We start from the raw sequence: 20819 nt of genomic DNA, 5'->3' as shown, positions 1-20819 counted from the left end.
GGAGTTGTGATAAATGCCTCAGTGAAATCATTAACATCATGTGAAGCTGCTGGGAGGAGGGAAGGAAATTCCATATTGGACATAACTGGAAAAGAAATAAACCTGCCAGAGAGAAAACTGTGCTTATAGAAATCCATAGTGCGACGATAACTCAGATATTATGTAGAGTTCTGTTCACTGCGCCCATCCAACCTGAAAGGATATTACAGAGCTAGGAAAGTACAGTAAAACACCACCAAAATGATAAAGAGATTGAAAGAAAAGTGAATAGAGCTTACAATATTTGGGGATGTTTAGCTTAGGAAAAAAGGGAACCAGGATAGTGTAGTGGTTCAAGTGTTGGACTACTACTGGAGACTAGGGTTCAAATCCCCCCGCTCAGCCATGGAAACCCATTGGGTGACATTGGGCAAGTCACTCTCTCTCTCGGCCTCAGATGAAGGTAAAGGCAAATCCCCTCTGAACAAATCTTGCCAAGAAAATTCCATGATAGGCTCTCTATAAATCAGAAATGACTAGAAGGCACACAACAGTAACAAAGCTGCGGGGAAAAAAGACAAGAAAGACACGATAGAGTTATATAATACCAAATATACAGTGGAGAATTTATCTCACATACACGGACTCTTTTTTCTCATAATACTAGAACCCAGGATCATCCATAGTAGCCTGGTGAGAGATTCAAGACAGATAAAAGGAAGTACAGGCATAACAAAGCCTCTGACACAGAAGCTTCTTTTTACAAAATCTTTTTATGCCTGCCCAGCTCTCTTATCTCCGTGTCCTCCTCTGTCAAAATGGAATCATAGAATCGGAAAAAAACACATTGTTTTAGCAACATCAGCATTGGTAGGATGGTGAAGCAGGGCTGAAGAAACATATAGTTTTATATAAACAATACAATGAAACTTGATTAGGGAGTGGAGGCCTTTTTAAAAACTGGAAGTAATGTATAGGTGACTGTTTCGTTGTTTGTAAGATAGACTAGAGTTAGTTAGAGCTATTAGTAGTCTTATTTCTATTATATTTTCTTTTACAATCATTTCTTTTTTCTTTTTATTGTTTTGTGTTTGTTTTGTGTTGTGTTGTATTATTTGAATTTTCAATAAAATTTATAAAAAAAAACTGGAAGTAAACGAAGTGGCTCCTTGTTGTTGTTGGTGGTGGTGGTGGTGGTGTTGAAAGGCCTCTCTTGGGTCTAAAATGGTCATGGGGGGGGGGGGGCTTAAAATGGCAAAAATGCCCTCGATGCTCCCTCGAGAACATAGAGGACATTGGGTGGCATTTTGGGATTATTATTTTTTTAGTTGTTTTTGGTGGTGGCTGCAGCCCTCCTAGATCTCCAAAGAGTAGCTAATGGAGCCCCCTAGACTCCCATAGTTGCCCATCCCTGATACAGTACTGTTGATCCTGTATGAATCTTCTTATGTTCTTACAGATGCTCATGTTATACTTCAGCTTTTATTTTACCTGAGTTTGGTATCTTCTAACAGCCTCCCCATTTTTTCCGCCAGGTAGCCGAGAGACTGCATTCACTTACGCTGTCAGTGCTGCAGGAGTGGTGAATGCCATCAGCCGTGCCTGTCGTGAAGGAGAGCTCTCTACCTGTGGCTGCAGCCGGACAGCCCGGCCAAAGGACCTGCCTCGAGACTGGCTGTGGGGTGGATGTGGAGATAATGTCGAATATGGCTACCGGTTCGCCAAGGAGTTTGTGGATGCCAGGGAGAGGGAACGAAACTATGCCAAGGGATCAGAGGAGCAGGCCCGTACTCTCATGAACCTACAGAACAATGAGGCGGGTCGCAGGGTAAGATGATTTGTAAAACTTTCCAATCAGAAGAAACACATTTAAATTGAGACCAGTATGTTGTTTTCCTAGTAAGAAGTCCAGTGTGGGACCAGCAGTTTATTGAACCTTGATAAATCCAACAAAACAAAAGCAGTGCTGCAGCAAACAAATTGTGCGGCGCTGTTACGCAAAAAAAGGACCGCTAAAAAGCAGCTCCTTCTTGCACCATCACAAATAGCTTGTGGTGGTGCAAGCACATCGCTGCTGCACAGCTTCATTTGGATGCCACGCAACAGTGGCGTCAGCACTGCGTGCACCATCTATTCAGCACCGCGCACCAAGGATGTGAGGGGCGTGTTGGCGGGGTGCCCCTCGCACGTGACAAGGGCGCCCTTCGGGGCCGGTATATATTGGGCCTATATCCCTGTACCCTGGCCATCTCAATGGAGCCATTCTTACTTAACTAGGGTTAATATTTATTAGGATGGTTATTTCCCAGATTTCTGCATTAAGTATATAGATCAAGTTCCAATAAAAGAACAAAATAATAATAATTCCCTGGATATGTAATATATGAATGTATTTGACATCTAAAGTTGATCACCTTATTTTGTGGTAGATAACAAACAAATAGATAAAGCTTTTAACCAGGCAGGAATATGGTTAGGTGTTTCCTACTGAATTTCTGTTATGACACAATACTGTTAATATACAAGTGCACAATTAGACTAGGACACCTGCATTCAAGTCTAGGATATGAAATCAGCTCTGGAGCTGAGAGGTCAAGTCTGTTTAATAAAGTTGGTACATACATGTGTATATTAACTGCTCATATTCTCAGTTTCAGCTTCTATGTTCCCTCAGAGATTTTTACATTGAGTATAGCAGTAAGAGAAAATTTATCCAGGCAATAAATAGACAGCTGTTGCTGTATGAACTCCAGAAACGTTTCCTTATTGCAGTTTTTCCAATGCAAGAGAACAACATTCCCCAATATGTTTTTATTAATAAATTTTCTTGATCAAGACCCTAAATCAAAGTGGCAAAGCATAAAGCTCCATAGCTTCTTCCCATCCTCCCCATGTCCTGAACTACATATCTACTGCTGGGGAGCCACTGTGCCAGAGCTGGTTTGTTGTTAGGGTGGGAAAAGCTAGCTGGCAATGTTCCAGTAGCTGGCAGGAGGGAGATATCATCATCATTCTCCTAGATTTCTGGAGGTCCAGGAGGATGCCTTTTTTATTGGGATGGGTGGCAACCCAGCAGCACATAGGCAGACTGAGCAAGCTAAGGATTATTGTAAACTGGAAGTGATGTATACTTCTATTCACAACAACTACTAAAGAATATGTAGGCATAATGTAACATCATATCTGCATATATCATCAAAAGGATTCCAAACCTTATCTGCTTTTCAATTTAAAATCTTTTCAGAGGGATGACATTATCAATGTGCTGTACTTCCTCTTTCATTCTGCCGCAGCTAACATGTTCACTGCAGAAGTGAGTGATAGATGATTAGACAAATAATGTGAACATATAAACTGTGGTGTTAGGCTGAGGGTGCATCTACACTGTAGAAATGCAGTTTGGCACCAGTTTAAATGCTGTAGCTCCATCCTATGGAATTTTGGGATTTGTAGTTTTACAAGGTCTTTAGGCATCTCTGCCAAAGAGTGCTGGTGTCTAACAAAACTACATGTCACAGGATTCTGTAAGATGGAGCCACGGCAGTAAAAGTGGTATCAAACTGCTTTATTTCTACAGTGTAGATACACCCTGAGACAGACTATTGGCTCATCTTTTTCACTGATGTTTGTTTTGACTCGCAGCTGCTCTCCAGGATTTTAGAATGACAATAATCATATGACAGTAGGTGGGTTGAATACCTCTTGCCAGTGGCTCCATGTGATTTACATCAGATTCACCACTTAACTGTACTGCTGCTTCCAGGTGAAAGCATTTCCCAACACCTATATAAAATCCTTTCAACAAAAAATGCCACAGACTGAATCTAGAGCTTAGAAAACTTACTCTTTGGGACTACAAGTCCCACAATCCTCCAGTCAGCATGGCTAGCTGGCTGAAGGATTCTGGTTGTTCAAAAAACAACATTTCCAAGTGCTGATTGAACCTGGGACTTTCTATATCCAAGGCAAGCGCTACCACCATTACTCCTTTCTGACACATAACATAATTCCTTGATATCACAGGCTGTGAAGGAAACTGCTGCTTGCACTTGTGCCATTTTTATTGTAAAAGAAAGGTCTAGTGGGATTGTCTGCTTGTGTTCTCTTCCTCTGAGATCCTGCCCCCAACACACTCCAAATTCCCATTCTGATCACAGGTGAGCAATTTCGCTACCTTTGGTTCATTCTCATGTGGAGGCTAAGCACTGTTGAGACTAGCTTGACTAGCATGGTTGTCCTTCCATGATGTCTTTTCAATGTGAGTGACAGACCGGGAACTATATCCAACTCGGGTTCTCAAGCAGAAGAGCCATCTGTGTGGTGGTGGGAACCAAACTATGTTTGCTTCAGTTTTAGACATGGTCCTGACCCCATCACAGCTTCATTGCACTTTCAGATTTTTCAGGGCCCAGCTTTTAGCTTTATTGCCCTTGTTTGTTTGTCTTTTGACGGTTATCTCAGCCTGGCCTTTCCTTCATTCTGTCCATTTCTCTATTTGGACTCCTTTTTGACCACTTTTCCCACCACTCTGTACCTTATCTATCCTCCTGGTTCTCAAGCTTTGGCAGCTCTGCCATGTTGTTTACCCGTTGAACATGTAGCAGACCTCCATCATCCGTCATCCTCTCAGCCAATCAAGGCTGAGCCAGTCTCTTTTTTTAGGAAGAGAGAAGGAGAAAGGAATTTGAAGTGGAGAGAAAGAGAGTATTAGGAGAGGTTTTAAACCAGATTTGTTGTGAGTCTTCAAGTCATTTCCGACTTATGGAGACCCAAAGGTGAGCCTGTCACAGGGTTTTCTTGGCAAGATTTATTCAGAGGAGGGTCGCTTTTGCCTTCCTACTTACAAACAAAATCCAGTAGGTTTGGTTTTCAGATGCAGAGTTCTAGAGTTCTTAAGCCCTGTCCAAAAGCTTAATAAAACACCTCTTTTTGTCATTAAGTGCCTAGAGACTGTTTCCAACTTATGACAACTTTAAGGTGACTCTATCACAGGTTTTTCTTATTAAAATTTGTTCAAAGGGGGTTTATTTTTGCCTTTCCCTGAGGCTGAGAGAGTATGATTTGCCTAAGTCACCCAATGGGTTTTCATGGCTGTGTGGACATTCGAACCCTGTTTTCCAGAGTCTTAGTCCCAACACTGAAAAACCCCTACACCATTCTGGCCGTGACATACATTGGCCCAGTTCCTATTGCTTGTCCAGGCTAGAGGAGACCCATTGAATCAGTTGGATTTACCTATATGTTGACTCATCATTGAACAGTTGATTCAGTGGATCTACTTTAATTGGGATTAACCAACAGGATTCCAGCCATTGTATATTTTGTGATCCTAACTGAACAAAGCAAAGGAAACTTGTAGCGCCTTTGAGGCCAACTGGGAGAAAAAAGGTTGTAGCAAAAGCTTTCATAGGCCTGTTACAGACAGCCAAAATAAAGCTGCTACGAGTCACTTTGGAGGTATGCTATTTCAATGATACATGCGTCCTAAGAGTCCAAAGGCCGCACCAAAGCCACGCTCCAGTCCTAAGGACTAGAGTGCAGCTTTGGTGAAGCTTCCAGACTCTTAGGATTCATGCATCATTGAAATACCATACCTCCAAAGTGACTCGAAGCAGCTTTATTTTGGCTGTCTGTAACAGGCCATAGACTCAATGATTTCCTGTATGGAAACGTATGTTAAAATCTTCCTTTCTCTCAGATAGTCTCAAAGGTGCTACAAGATTCTTTTGTATTGCTGATGCAGACTAACATAGCTATACCTTTGAATTCTGTTTTGGATGTTATTGTACTGAAGAGTTTTGGTTATGACAGAGTGCTGTGCGTTTTGCTTAATATGTTCATATAAAGAAGAGCAAGGTAATTCCTTCTCTTTCTAATTAAATCCCACAACCACAACCCCATTTTAATAAAGGAGTTACTAAGACTGAGCAATCCTGGAAATGATATCCTTGCAAGTTGCCATAGAGGCACTTCATCCTTTCCTGAGATGTTTCTGGGCTTTTGATAGTTACCAGAATTTGGAAAGCTTGCTTTTTGGGACTCCATCCCCCTGACTCCCTTGGCTAGCCTTGTCATGGGTGCTGGAGGTTGTAGTCCAAAATAATAAAATTTGCAAGCTTGGGAAAGTTGACTACAATTCTGTGACAGCTACTTCATTAGTTATATTTAACTAAGTAACTTCTCCTGGCTGGACCCCCAAAACCTGACAGAAACATTCAACTGTATTCTGATCACTGGCAGAATGGACCTCCTTGTCCCCATGCAGCTGATGCTTGATAAAATAGGTTGGTGTGGGGAGTTATGATCATGGCAATAGTGTCAGAATTGTGACTAAGTTGCAGTTGTGAACATGGAACAGTTACCTAGATTTACGCATTTGGAACTGTTTTGTAATCACAATTGCTATTTAGTCATGCTAATGACACTATTGCCACAATCATACCCCCTCCCCAACCCGCTTTACCAGGCATCAGCTATATGGAGAGAAAGAGGTCCATTCTGACAGTGATTGAAGCACAGTTGAATGAAGTTTTCATCAGGCTTGGGGAGGGACTCAGGCATGGAGAAGATAGTTAAAGATACTAAGTAGTTGATACAATATATAGCATAGCATGTACATTTCTCTATGTATGGTATGTATGCATGCATGTACAGAATTCCGACTGCTTCTTTTTGAGACTCCATTCCCTTGAATTCCCTAGTCAGCATGGTCATGATTTCTGGGAGAATCATAGAATCATAGAGTTGGAAGAGACCGCAAGGGCCATCCAGTCCAACCCCCTGCCATGCAGGAAATCCAGATCAAAGCATCCCCGACAGATGGCCATCCAGCCTCCGTTTGAAGACCTCCAAGGAGGGAGACTCCACTACACTCCGAGGAAGTGTGTTCTACTGTCGAACAGCCCTTACTGTCAGGAAATTACTCCTAATGTTAAGGTGGAATCGCTTTTCCTGGAGCTTGCATCCATTGCTCCGGGTCCTAGTCTCTGGAGCAGCAGAAAACAAGCTTGCTCCCTCCTCAATATGACATCCCTTCAAATATTTAAACAGGGCTATCATATCACCTCTTAACCTTCTTTTCTCCAGGCTAAACATACCCAGCTCCCTAAGACGTTCCTCATACGGCATGGTTTCCAGACCTTTCACCATTTTAGTCGCCCTCCTTTGGACACGCTCGTTTCTATAGTCCAAAACAGTAAAATTGACAAACTGTAGTTGTTCTCATTGAAATGCTTAAAGACACTAAAATAAGTCACACAAAATACTTATATTGCACACTTTCTTTGTAAAAGACTTCCAGGCATCTAAAAAAGCTTAATTAGAAGCAACATATAAAAACAACAATAGAAAATCTAAATGACACTACCAACAAAGAAAACAGAGTCCACAATCACTACTAGACTCCCATAGTACTCTACAGCCATTTGAGAAAAATGCATTTTAACCATGTAGTAAAGCACAACATTCACAGAGCTAGGCAAACTTCCTTCAGGGTGGTATTTAACAATAAAGGTGCTACAGCCAAAAAGATCCTGCTTTTACTGCCCAAACCTCCAGTCAGTGGAGTAGCAGCATCTCAGATGCTGATCTGAGTTTAAAGGAAATCATATGCAGGACAATCTGTTTCTAGGCTGCTGAAGGCTTTAAAAATGAAAACCAGAATCTTGAATAAACCCTGGAAATGAATTTCACAGTTGCTTTGCATCCTCTCTGGCGCTAGAAGTGCTTTTCATTGCAAAGTCCAAGGCAAAGTAAAGCTTGCATTGCAAGTAAAAAGCAAGAGGGGAATGTTCTTAGGTTTCTTGCTTCTGTAACAGCTGCTGGATTGAACTGAAAAGAAGAAAAATCCCTATATACAGTAGAATATTTGCTGCTAAAAGAAAATATGTTCCAGTGCTTTCTTAAAGCTAAGGGCTCATCTTCAGAGCATATCTATATTTCTTTATGTAGACCAAAAAAAAAAAAAAAGCTTTCCAAGCCTCTCTGCAGCTTTGCAGACTTTTGAATGTGTCTCTTTTGTATATAAATTACTTGTTCCAGCTCACCCAACCCTATGCCAAAGAAAGTGCAAGTGCTTTATTTGTGTCATTCAACTATCATTTCAAATTGCTCTGTAGACTGTGCTCATTATCACAGTTTTGTTCACGATGGACATAAGCCACACATCACACCATAGTTAAATGGAGCAGATCATAACTTTGCCAGAGAGAGAGATTGTTTCAGGATGTTTGTGACTATAGCCAAGTCAGCTCTCCTTTTTCCTGAGGTGAATTTAAAAAGACCCCATGGCTCTTGCTCCCATTTGGATTAATGTCAGTTTCATTATGAAAAATAACCATAAAGACTCCAAAGTGAAATGCAGATTTATGAAAAGATACATGTGTCTGCCATGAGGCTAATACAACTTCTGGACCAGCCAATATCCAGCAATTTACCACAAATCTCTTGTCTCTGATTTATGCATAATCTAACACAGAACAATTTTCAGAGAAATAATTGTGTTGGTCTATTTCAATATAAACAGAAGGACATTGTGCATTTAAGATTAACCCATTTATTTTACCATAAGCTTCCGTGGACTCCTGTTCATTTGATGTAGTAAGCTGGAGTCTACGAAAGTTATTACTGAAACAAGTAGGTTGGTCTTAAAGGTGTTACAGAATTCTTTCTTTTTATACTAACAGTAAGCAGATAAGTGGGTTTATAATCGATTTTTGCAAGTTTTATATTAAAATGGTAAAAGATACAATACAATACATCTTTATTGAATAAGTCTCCAGACCATTTCAAAGACCATATTAAAATGGTAAAAGGTGGATAGTAATCCTGTTATTCAAATGTTGAATTCCTTGAAGGTGATGCAGCATACAACACACTAGCAAATAATTCTATACATGTCACCAGTAAACATACACTGATTCTATATTAAATGTATATATCACCTGTCTTTCATGATAGCCTCAAGGTGATGTATGTGGAATTCCCTGGAGAGATCTTACCTAAGTACTAGACAGTACTGCTTAATTTCAGAATATTTGCTACATTATAGGCTTTCAGACTACTACCTTGACTATACATGATTCCTTTAGGCATTTTAACATAACTTGGGAAAACTACTTTTTTCTTTTTACTACAACACCCAGAACACCACCAGTTTGGGCATTGCCCGGGAAATTCTTGGACTTGCATATTCATTCAATGTAGAGCATACTCAGACAGCCTGAAAGGGTTTGACAAAATATTGTTTTTTCCTGACCACCAGGAGTTATTTTTATTCATCAGAGATGACCAAATGAGTAGCTTTTTTAAGCCTGTTGTTCACTGTATAGCTTAAGAGAACCTAATAAATGTAAAGACAACTTTCTGTTTTAATTTGTTTTATTAGGAATTGAACTTTCAGATATTGATGACACATTGTATAAAATCCCTCACATCATTCTGTGTTTTATATGGCAGCAATCTCGAATGTGCCTTGTGTATTCACTTCACAGGAATCTGGCTGTCTCAGTGAACTGGTCCAAAATATATGTTTCTAAACATACATTCCTCTCATTTGCACATTATGTTATTAGACAATTTAAAAATATAAACTAAAATTCTAATGTATGAAGAAGATTCAACAGGGAATAAACATTCCCCTTCGTATGCATTTTCATGAAAATCTCTCATTTTCAACAGTTGACATGTTTTCAAACAATTATTATTGTTTACAAATAATTGAAAACAAGGTTTTTAGCATACAAGGACGCAGCTCAAATTACATTGTGTAGCCACTGTTATAAAATTCATGCGTATGGAAGTCATATAAAATTCATTAATCACCATACGTGCAAAACTAGTAGTACTGTAATGGGAAAAGGGGAACAGACAAGCGATTCACCACTAGGTGGTGAACAAGATGCAAATTGTTGCTGTATTCACTCTCTTGTTGACTGTCTGTGCCTGAACACCAGAACTAAAGAAGACATGAAGATGGCATGCCCTAACTTGGGGTTTCTGCCAATTTCTTATGCAAATATGTAGGATGGGGGCAATTTAAAATGCAGGAAGACATATAAGCCCTTGCCTTTTCTTTCTTCCCACAAGCATTTATTTATCCTGTGACGTCAGTGTTCTCTGGTGGACATTTCCAAGCTTAGCTGTCTTAGATTCAGCTACAGAATGTATGTTTTAGGGCAGCTATATAAATATGGTCATATAGATAAACAAATAAATCCTAGTTGGCAGAGCTGTTGTGAGGCTAACTGGGGGAAACCATGCACATTATCTTCCTTGGAGGAAGGGTGGGTTTGAATATAAATGGTGGCTTGCATCCAGTAAGCTAGACTTACAGTGTAAAGTTTGCAGTTGAATTGGGAGATGCCATTGTAGCTACAGTACTTCTTTCATGCAGGTGCTTGGCCATATTATTCATATAGTGTATACATATATACTATTTATTCATAGGTATACAGTGGTATAGTGGTTTGCCTGTTGGGCTAGGACTCTGGGAGACCAGGGTTCAAATCCCTGCTCAGCCATGGAAACCCACTGGGTGACCTTGGGCAAGTCACACTCTCTCAGCCTCAGAAGAAGGCAAATCGCTTTGACCAAACCTTGCCGAGAAAACCCCGTGATAGGGTCACCATAAAATGGAAACAACTTGAATGCCCACAAAAACAACAGGATTTTTTTTTAAAAAAAATGTAAACAAGTGATGTAGACAGTAGTCGCATGCACATTTGTTGACCAATCTCAGTGGAACTTACTTTGGAGTAAACATACATAATACTGCACTGTTTGGTAATTTTGCATCAGCCTGTGCTGCTGCTGAGACATTTATTTGTTCCTATTTTCTGCTTTCTCCCTGTGTAGGCAGTGTACAAGTTGGCGGACGTTGCCTGTAAGTGTCACGGCGTGTCAGGTTCCTGCAGCCTCAAGACCTGTTGGCTGCAGCTGGCTGACTTCCGCAAAGTGGGCGACCTCCTGAAAGAGAAGTATGACAGTGCTGCTGCTATGAGAATCAACCGGAAGGGCAAACTGGAGTTGGTGAATAACCGCTTCAATCCACCGACTCCAGAGGACCTAGTCTATGTTGACCCCAGCCCCGACTACTGCCTCCGCAATGAGACCACAGGGTCCCTGGGCACCAAAGGACGTCTCTGCAATAAGACCTCGGAGGGCATGGATGGCTGCGAGCTGATGTGCTGCGGCCGGGGCTATGACCAATTCAAGAGCGTGCAGGTGGAACGTTGCCACTGCAAATTTCACTGGTGCTGTTATGTCAAGTGTAAAAAGTGCACAGAAATTGTTGACCAGTATGTCTGTAAATGAAAGGTCCACAAGAGCTACAAATTTATATTATATAAATCTATATAAATATATTTTATATATTTGTATAAATAAATAGATGGTGATGTTGATGTTAATGATAATTAAATAATCTTATTTAAGAGACATTGGGGGAAAGGTTCTTAAAACGTTTTCATTAGAACAACTGACTAGTTGGAGGGGGGGCTCATTTTTTAAAATTTTTATTTAAGGAGCCAAAAAACTCACAACAACAATAAAACAAAGAGGGGGGTTTGTATATTGGTTTCCTTCTACCTTTGACATGATGTAGCCAGGATAAAAGGGAAACCTGAGGTTCAGTAGAGAAAAAAGATCTAACAACAACACCTTTCTTGCAAAAAACAGGAAGATGAGATATATTGTCTCTGCCGCCTTATGGGTAAAATTCATATCGGGTGTCAAGTGCTTTTTGGGCACTGCCAAAAGGAGTGCCGTAGATGCTCAGGTTGATTTCCAAAAGGACTTGGAGCCATTTTCTGCTTCTTATCAAAACGCACTGCGGGATTCTAAGCTACAAGGCTAATGACCTGTGTTTAATGTTGAAGAATGGCTTCGAAGACAGAATCTATGCATGGTGCAATTAACATGAGGATTGAAGAGAGACTGTTGCACAGTGACAGATGGTCTCCTGCCCCAAGTGGGTGAAGGAAAATATTACCCTTGACCTAGAAGTGCTGCTTTACCCTTATGTCTTGTCGCAACCTCCAGCATCTGGTTCTTCTGTGTTTTGTGGAATGTACGGAAGAGGGAACACTCTGAACATTACCAAGCACTCTGAAAAGACACAGCTGTCAAAGTGTAATTATTTTGTTCAGTTGATCAGTCTATTTCGTCCTGGTGGAAAACAAACTGGCTACCTGTCTCTTGGACCCATGCATTTTGCAAAAGACACCATGTTCTAAGTAACTGTCTCTGGGCCCATGAGGAACAGGCCCAAATGGGACTGAAAAACACAGCATCTTAATTTCTGTGTGGACTTTGATGGTCATTTTGACAAGCTCTTTTTCATTCACCTTGCCACTCTTCTAGGTGTACAGTTTCTTTTTAACATTAAATATCCCTTGTTCCCACCTTTCCTCTTGTTTTGTGAGCACATTTGTTTTGTATTGCTTGCTAATGCATTTCACAGAACAGGCACTTTCTGCCAAGTTGGACTCCTTCCTGGTTTAAAACTGCAGTCAGACCCAATTCTCATGTTACTTTTTGAAATGACAAAATCACCAAGAGGCATTTTTAAAAATGTCAGTGTTACTCGAATAAATTTATATTCTTCTTTGCTGGTGTTCACCATCCTTGAGGCAAATTTATAATAGTGAGAAAGCATGTCCATGAAATATTAATCACATGGAACGGGTGCATTAAAGTTATCTTGTGAGACTTGAGTTCTGTTCAGATGGACCAGAATATTCTGGGAGCAGCCAGGAGTATTCTGGGCGTAAGGTTGCTCCAGATTTCCCTTTTATCTGGGTACTCTGGAGCAATGCTGGGCAGTTGTTTACACCTGCATCCCAATGTGCTACCCACCACTGCCAGCACAGGTTTCTCCCTTTGAGGCTGAAAATGAGGCATCCAGCATTGATCACATGGCTGGGTGCCTTGTTCTGATCTCAGAGGGAGCATCAGTATCAATATTGGTACTGCAGGAAGGACCTCCACCTTTTTGTCAAATACGTTGGCTAAGATCTTGCATAGGACACACATAGAATCTTAGAATCGTAGAATTGGAAGAGACCGCAAGGGCCATCCAGTCCAACCCCCTGCCATGCAGGAAATCAAATCAAAGCATCCCCAACAGATGGCCATCTAGCCTCTCCTCCAAGGAAGGAGACTCCACTACACTCTGAGGGAGTGTGTTCCACTGTCGAACAGCCCTTACTCTCAGGAAGTTCCTCCTAATGTTGAGGTGGAATCGCTTTTCCTGGCGCTTGCATCCATTGCTCCGGGTCCTAGTCTCTGGAGCAGCAGAAAACAAGTTTGCTCCCTCCTCAATATGACATCCCTTCAAATATTTAAACAGGGCTATCATATCACCTCTTAACCTTCTCTTCTCCAGGCTAAACATCCCCAGCTTCCTAAGTCGTTCCTCATAGGGCATGGTTTCCAGACCTTTCACCATTTTAGTCGCCCTCCTTTGGACATGCTCCAGTTTCTCAATGTCCTTTTTAAATTGTGGTGCCCAGAACTGGACCTAGTATTCCAGGTGGGGCCTGACCAAGGCAGAATAGAGTGGCACTATTACTTCCCTTGATCTAAACACTATACTTCTATTGATGGAGCCTAAAATCGCATTGGCCTCCATAGGCATGGATCCATGCCTTCCCTCATTATCATCACCTCAGCAGCCCATGGGGCTGCTACTGCTTCCATTAAAGGCAAGAGAGAGGGGATGATGATGATGATGATGATGATGATGATGATGATGATGATGACGACAATAATAATAATAATAATAATAATAATAATAGGTTTTATTTATATACCGCCTAATCACTGGGAATCCGAGCAGATGATGACGATGATGATGACGATGATTTGTATCCTGTTTCCCCCCAAAACTGGGAGTCAGAGTGGCTTACAATTTAAAAGAGCAGTACAATTAAAAACATACAAAAGTGATGCATTAAAATAGAAGTAAATTATTACAATATTAAAACAGATCACGCATTAAAAGAATAAAATACAGTTAAAAAGATACAGGTGTTTAAAACAGCACACTTTAAAACAATAAAACACCCTAGCCTGTTCTTTAAAGCCTTTCTGAATAAAAAGAGTTTCCTGCCAGTGGAATGACAACAAGGAGGTGGCCATTCTGGCTTTCTTGGGAAAGGAATTCCAGAGTCTAGGGACTTCTACCGAGACAGTCCTCTCTTGTGTCTTCACCAACCATGTTTGTGATGGCGCTGGAACTAAGAGAAGGACATCTCTTGAGGATCTCAGAGCCTGGGCCGGCTGATACAGAAAGGTGCCTGGGCAGTAGAAAAATCATCTGTCCATCTGTTGTTTGCTACAGAGAGAAGCAGAGCAACAACATTGTTGTTGTCTCTTTATTTTACCTCTGTTGCACACAAACAGCAGGTGGAAGACAAATAAGTCCCTGCTGCCCTGTCACCTGCCTCAGTGGCTAATTGTTGTTGTTATGTGTCTCCAAGTTATTTCTGACTTAGGGCAACCTTAAGGCAACCCTACCATGGGGTTTTCAGTGGCTGAGAGTGTGCGGGATCACTCACTGAGTTTCCATGGCTGAGCAGGGTGTTGGAACCTGGTCTCCAGAGTTGTAGTCCAGCACTCAAACCACTACACCATGCTAGTTGATACTTATTGGCTGTCAAAGTAGATAGTACTGGGCTAGTTGGCTTAATAATCTGATTTGGTAGCATCCTATGTTTCATGCAAAAAATTTTGAGTAGCATCTAAAGGGGTTGTTCCACTTCATCCAAATCTGTTCCAGAGTATCTGAAAATCACTTCAGGACAGCATTTTGGCAACACAGGGGCTACTGAAGATATGTGTGGAAGGAGCAGGAAAGGGAAGTGCATCCGTTAGCACAGTGCACTCAGAATCCTGGTCCATGGACTGGTGTCAGTCTGTGAGCCATCGGCTGCCAATCTGTAGTAAATTTCCAAGAAGGAAGGAAGGAAGGAAAGAAAGAAAGAAAGAAAGAAAGAAAGAAAGAAAGAAAGAAAGAAAGTTATAGTCAATAGCACAAATATGGTGTTGGTCCCTGACACACTGAAAAAAATCTTGCTAGTCTGCCATATGAGATAGTTTAAGATGCACTGACTTAGCACAGTGCTAGAATTAGACCTTTATTATGTATAATATGATCCTCATCTTGGCTTTGAATTCAAATTTAGTATTTTCCCCCTTTTGTCAATTAATCACTAGTGATCAAAAATACAGCCAGCCCTCCATATCTACGGATTCTTTATCCACAGATTCAAGCATCCATGACTTGAAAATATTAGTCTGTCATTGGTATCTATGGGCGATCTGTTCCGGACACCACCACTCCTGTGGAAAAGGAAAAACATGGGACCTTGGGTCCCATTGTTTTCAAGAGCAGGTGCGATGTGTGTGCAGCCACAAATGCAGCCACACACACACACACCCATTGAAAGCAATGGGGCTTGCCGTCCATGAATGGTTAAATCTGCGGGTGGCAAGCCCGTAGATATGAAGGGCAGACTACATTCCGAGAAACAAAACTAGATGTTGTGCCCTTTTATAAAAAGAACACCATTTTACTATGCTATTGTATTTAATGGGACTTGAGCACCCACAGATTTTGGTATCCACAGAGAGTCCTAGAACCTAACCATAGCAGATAACAAGAACTGACTGTATTTAAAAATATAATTTTAAATATGTCCCTTTAAAAAAGATAACAATCTCCATAGGAATAAAAAAAATGCTACTACAAAGAACACAGCAAGGACATAGCAAAATGCAGTTCTGTATGATTTAAGGTTTTTTTTTTTACATTTACTCTTTCTAAAGATGTCAACAATGCATACCTCACAGGAAATAGATTTAATGTTCCTGGAATACAAAAGAGGAAGAACTCATAAAGTTGCTTTCAAAATGCTGTTCAAGATTTTTAAGCATTATTTTATTATTTTTAAAGCAAAATATTAATCCATGCATTTCTTGGCATCCCAGAGAGAAATTTATTGGAATGCACCAAGTGAAACAGATTTATGTTTTTTTTTCTATATAAAACCCAAAGCCAATGGTTACAGTAATTCCAAGCAATGAAAATTGTTTTCCATTCGTGGAAAAACTGACAGGATAATGGTCTGATCCAGCTCTCTTAAAAGTTACTGGGAACAAAAATGATCCCCAAATCCCATGAAGTCTGCAAGCTCTATGTGCCTGGAATATAGTGTATATTCTTAAACAGAAAAAAAAATCACTCTTGGGCTCCACTTAAAGATGTCATCTTTAAAAGGAGCAGCCTACTTTGCTTGCTTTCAGTAGTAATTTGCATTGTATGCAGTTTGTTCTACACCTGCTAGTTGTTTTAAAATTTCCATTATTTTTAGACTATACATTAAACATTGGCTTTATTTTAAACCTTGGTCCTTTGGATAGTAAATCATTTTCATGTTTCAGTCAGTAAGAAAACGGCTGGAAGTTTTTCACAGACCCATTCATCACAGGTCTTAATAGAAAGCATAGGAAATTCTTCATGAAAGTAACGAAGGAGTTTTCAGTAATGTTTTTTGTGGGTTTTTCGGGCTATGTGGCCATGTTCGAGAAGAGTTTCTTCCTGACATTTCTCGAACATGGCCACATAGCCCGAAAAACCCACAAAAAACTATGGATGCCGGCCATGAAAGCCTTCGACTTCACATTTTCAGTAATCCTCTGAAAACAGTGCCATTCTTGAAAATATGTGTGTGTGTGTGTATCTTTCCTCCCCCTGCTTTGCAACCCCCTAAAAAAATAATACCCAAACAATAGCCCCACATTTTGAGCAGAATTTTTGCTTCACAACAACCTCATAAGGTAGGTTAAATGGTGGAATATATATTATGGTGGCAACAAGGGGGTGGAATATATATTAAAACAACCCACATGTAAAATTCATCACATTGTGCTGGTCTATGAGCGTAATAAAGATTCATTAATTCATCATTTAAAATTGGCAATTTAAAATCATTTGGATCAGCCTGCTGGAAGAGACCGGTATTTAATGCTGTCTTAAATTCAGACAGCCTATTCAGCTGTCGAATCTCTTTTGGCAGGTCATTCCAGTTTAGGTGCGGCTGAAGAAAACATCCTCTGGCTCTCAGTTGCCAACCTAGTTCTGGCTGACTTGAGTATCTTAGATCTGAACCTTGATTTTCTGTCCTTACTCACAATTTGTAGAGCAAATGCGGGCAGGTACTTTGAAAAATCTTGCCATACTGGAATGCCTGTGTAGGTGGCACTAAAGGCACAGATACATATTCTATTGTGCAAGCCACCAAGTTTCAACATCAGAAATATGAAAAGTCAACATTTTGTTTAATTGGTATTTTCAGCAAAAGAACAAAAGCGTGACTGCTTTCTGAAGGGACATGATGCAGTGCAATTTTCCTTATTTTTTTGACTGGGAATGTGTGATACTTTTTGGTTTTCACATCACCAAAGTTTGGAAGAGGTACCACGAAAATGTGGTGTGGCACATGTGTTGGTCACATCTGCCTCACAAAATAGCAGGACCATTTTTTGAAGACATTGTGCTGCCTGAAACAGCAAATGGGACCTCCTCATCTGCCCCAGTCAATCAATGTGCATGGTACACAAAGTTAGTGGGTTTTTTGGGGGGAGTGGGCTGAATCTCATTTGGGCTGAATCCTGAATAATGAAGCAAATCAAGCTGATTCAGACCAATTTGTACCAGCTCCAGAGTATGTTGGATTGGCCCAATTCAGTGTTGGAATGGAACAGCACAGCTTGAAACATGTCTGATATTCAGATGTCTAAAATAAGCAAGAAAAGGTTAAATAGTGTGTCTCTTAACATGATCATATAAGGTGAGGTAATTGGGGAGGGGAGCTAGGCTTTGCTCATAGATAGTTATGTCCTGCCATCGCTGGAATTTTGTAAGTTCTTTGGCATTGTTTTCCTTTGCTTCATCCACTTTAGATCCTGTTACAAGACCCTAGGTTTTACCCTTGAGTTATCCATGGGTCATATTAAAACCCATAATTTTGGCCCCCAAACCTGCCCTCAACTTATATATGAGGCCAACTTACAGTCGAGTATATATGGTATGTAGTCAGTCAATCGCTTCAGATTTATTTTTTTGTTAGTAACAGATCAAGAAAGAACTTCAGTGAGAGGTGCACAACTGTTAGTCACTCAGTCTTTTCTAAGTGTCATTTTAGCTTGTTGAATAACATAGCTGAATCGAGTCAATTTGTCTTTTCAATTAATCTGTGTGTATTTTCCGGCAGCAAACCTTATCTCCCCAGCCCATCTTCACAGCCCTATTGTTTTTGCACAAGAGGCAGAAAATCACACAACCATATTTTTGCACTTCTAGCGGTAAAAATACAGTAATAACCATAAATATTTATTGCTCTTTCACCCCAAATCTGCGGTCCGAGGCAGATGGCTCTCTTTGCCTAATCAAAGGAATGACCCAGGACTCCAGACAGAGCAAAATGTTCTCTTAATTGATTTAATGCCAGCAGTCTATCAGACATTGTACAAAACACAGTGTTGACATAATCTGACTGTCTGATTCTAGAATCAAAGTAAACATGGAAGGGGCAAAAGTAACAACTGAGTACAAGTAGAAGTACTAAGGAGGGGAAAGGGTGCTGGAAATTTTAAAAGGCCACGTAGAGTAGGTGAAAGACTTATTAGTAGATCAGAAAATACTCTGTAGATGAAAAGCTCTTAGGGATGGATTTATACAGAGAGTCTTGTTTACAGTCATAAACACCAAGTACATGATAGCGTGAATATCAAAGAGAGTGTGAACTCATGCTTCTCCTTCTGTTTGCAGGAGAGTGTAATTGATTTCAAGTAACTGCTTATTTTTTACTTTCACCTGCAGTTTCTTTCTCCAGGACTTTTCTTTATTCATGATGCAACCATGTAGTAGTTGCTGCATTACAATGAAGGGAAAACAGACATTTAGTGATTAGGGAAAGCCACATAGCTAAGGAGAACAGTTAATGTTGTTGTCCATATAATACTTTTAGAATTATTTGATTCTGTTTCTAATGTATTTTATTATAACATTTGAAAAAATAATGATACTATAGTGACATTTTAGTCTGGTCCAAACATTGCAATGTTTTGCAGTCTTATGTACAACAAGCAAGATCCATAGAACTCAGTGGGCTTTACTTCAGAGTACACAATAGTCTAGGTACAAACAAGGGAGCCCAGGAACAGATTGTTTTCTTGATCTTTGTCTTCCATTTTCTATTACCATTATGCTCACACCGTTTTCTTTTCTTCTTGGCTGTGATAGTGACACAAAGCGAACTATAGTCAGGTCTAGTTCAAGTTCTTTTGGTGTCTCAAATGGCTGGTCTAGATTGCACCATCCATGAAATTTACTCTCCTAAACCCTTGGGATGTCCCAATGATGAGGCGCAATGTTTGGAACTCACAATGTTCCACTGGAACTTTTAAAAGATATTGCTTGTGTTACTTGCATTACTTGAGCAATAGAAACAGCACTGGCAACACCTTTGTTTGGATTTCGTGTTTGTTCTGGCCTTTGCATAGCAGCAGCAAGCCAGCTGTTACTGCAGGCAGTGAAAGGTCATGAGCATGTGGAGAATGGTTTGCTTGCAGAATTATTTATGCAAACATAATGCTAGTTCTACAGGTTACCTTCAGATTAAATCCAGTAAGATAATGCTTAAAAGCACGTACACGATTCCGTATATTCCATATGTTGTTAAAATAGGTGAATCAATTACAGAGTTTGACATTACTTTAACAGATAAATCATCTCTACGGTTCTTTGTTTTTCAGAATTCATTCGCTAAAGAGCTGTCAGCTGTCTCAACTTCATCTTTATTGGCAGTGCTGACACGTATGAGCAACAGAACTAGCAGAGATGCGCATAGATATAGTTCTGGTTAAAAAATAGTGTGAATAACAAAACTGCAATGTGTGAGATTGTTCACATAGTCACACTAAAAAATATGACATCTGAATAATCCCTGAAAGAAGACAAAGCCAAGACAAGATCATAGAGATCATAGATCACAGAATACAGATCACTAGCAGGTTGGTAAAAAGAAATAAGGAATGAAAGATAAGGGAGAGCTAGGTTGTGTATGGCTTTGAAAATTAAAACAAGTAGTTCTGTCAGGTCTGGCAATAGTAACTAATGAAGACATATCAAAAGTGGGGTAACATGATCAAAACAAAGGAACAAAAGATAATTTTAGCAGAATAATGTTGAATGGAAACCAGAGGAATAAGGTGAGATAATTGAAGGCCATTCAAAAGAAGAGTACTCTGTGTGTGCGTGTATATATTGATATACTGAGAGTCAGTGTGGTGTAGTGGTTTGAGTGCTGGACTGTGACTCTGGAGACCAGGGTTTGATTCCCAGCTTGAACATTTAAACCCACTGTATGGCTTTGGGCAAGTCACAGTCTCTCAGCCTCAGGGGAAGGCAATGGCAAACCTTCTCAGAACAAATCTTGCCAAGAAAACCCAAGGATAGAGTTCGCCATAAGGTGGAAATGACTTCAAGGCACACATATGTACTTTATATGTATTAGCCTACTAGCCCCTCCACCTTTCCCTTCTCCTTTTATGTCACGTCTTTTTAGATTGCAAGCCTGAGGGCAGGGAACCGTCTAATTAAGGAGTGTGTCCAAAGGAGGGCAACTAAAATGGTGAAGGGTCTGGAAACCATGTCCTATGAGGAACGACTTAGGGAGCTGGGGATGTTTAGCCTGGAGAAAAGAAGGTTAAGAGGTGATATGATAGCCCTGTTTAAATATTTGAAAGGATGTCATATTGAGGAGGGAACAAGCTTG

General features: G+C 40.3%; 1 protein-coding gene across 1 annotated transcript in view; it reads left to right on the top strand.

Moving 5' to 3' along the window:
* The window catches only part of LOC149311725 (protein Wnt-5b), a 143516-nt gene extending 131144 nt beyond the window's left edge, over positions 1-12372 (top strand). The window contains exons 4-5 of the mRNA XM_089527765.1: positions 1515-1807; positions 10834-12372. Of these exons, the coding sequence (XP_089383891.1) occupies positions 1515-1807; positions 10834-11292 (752 nt within the window). The 3' untranslated portion in view covers positions 11293-12372. The remainder of the gene's footprint in view (positions 1-1514; positions 1808-10833) is intronic.
* The last annotated feature ends 8447 nt before the right edge of the window (positions 12373-20819 follow it).

Source organism: Sceloporus occidentalis, unplaced genomic scaffold (assembly GCF_023333645.1).
Source record: "Sceloporus occidentalis isolate IW3139 unplaced genomic scaffold, rSceOcc1.0.p SCAF_5, whole genome shotgun sequence".
Lineage (NCBI taxonomy): Eukaryota > Metazoa > Chordata > Lepidosauria > Squamata > Phrynosomatidae > Sceloporus > Sceloporus occidentalis.
Note: the sequence above shows the minus strand (reverse complement) of the source record. Positions and strands in the feature narration are given on the sequence as shown.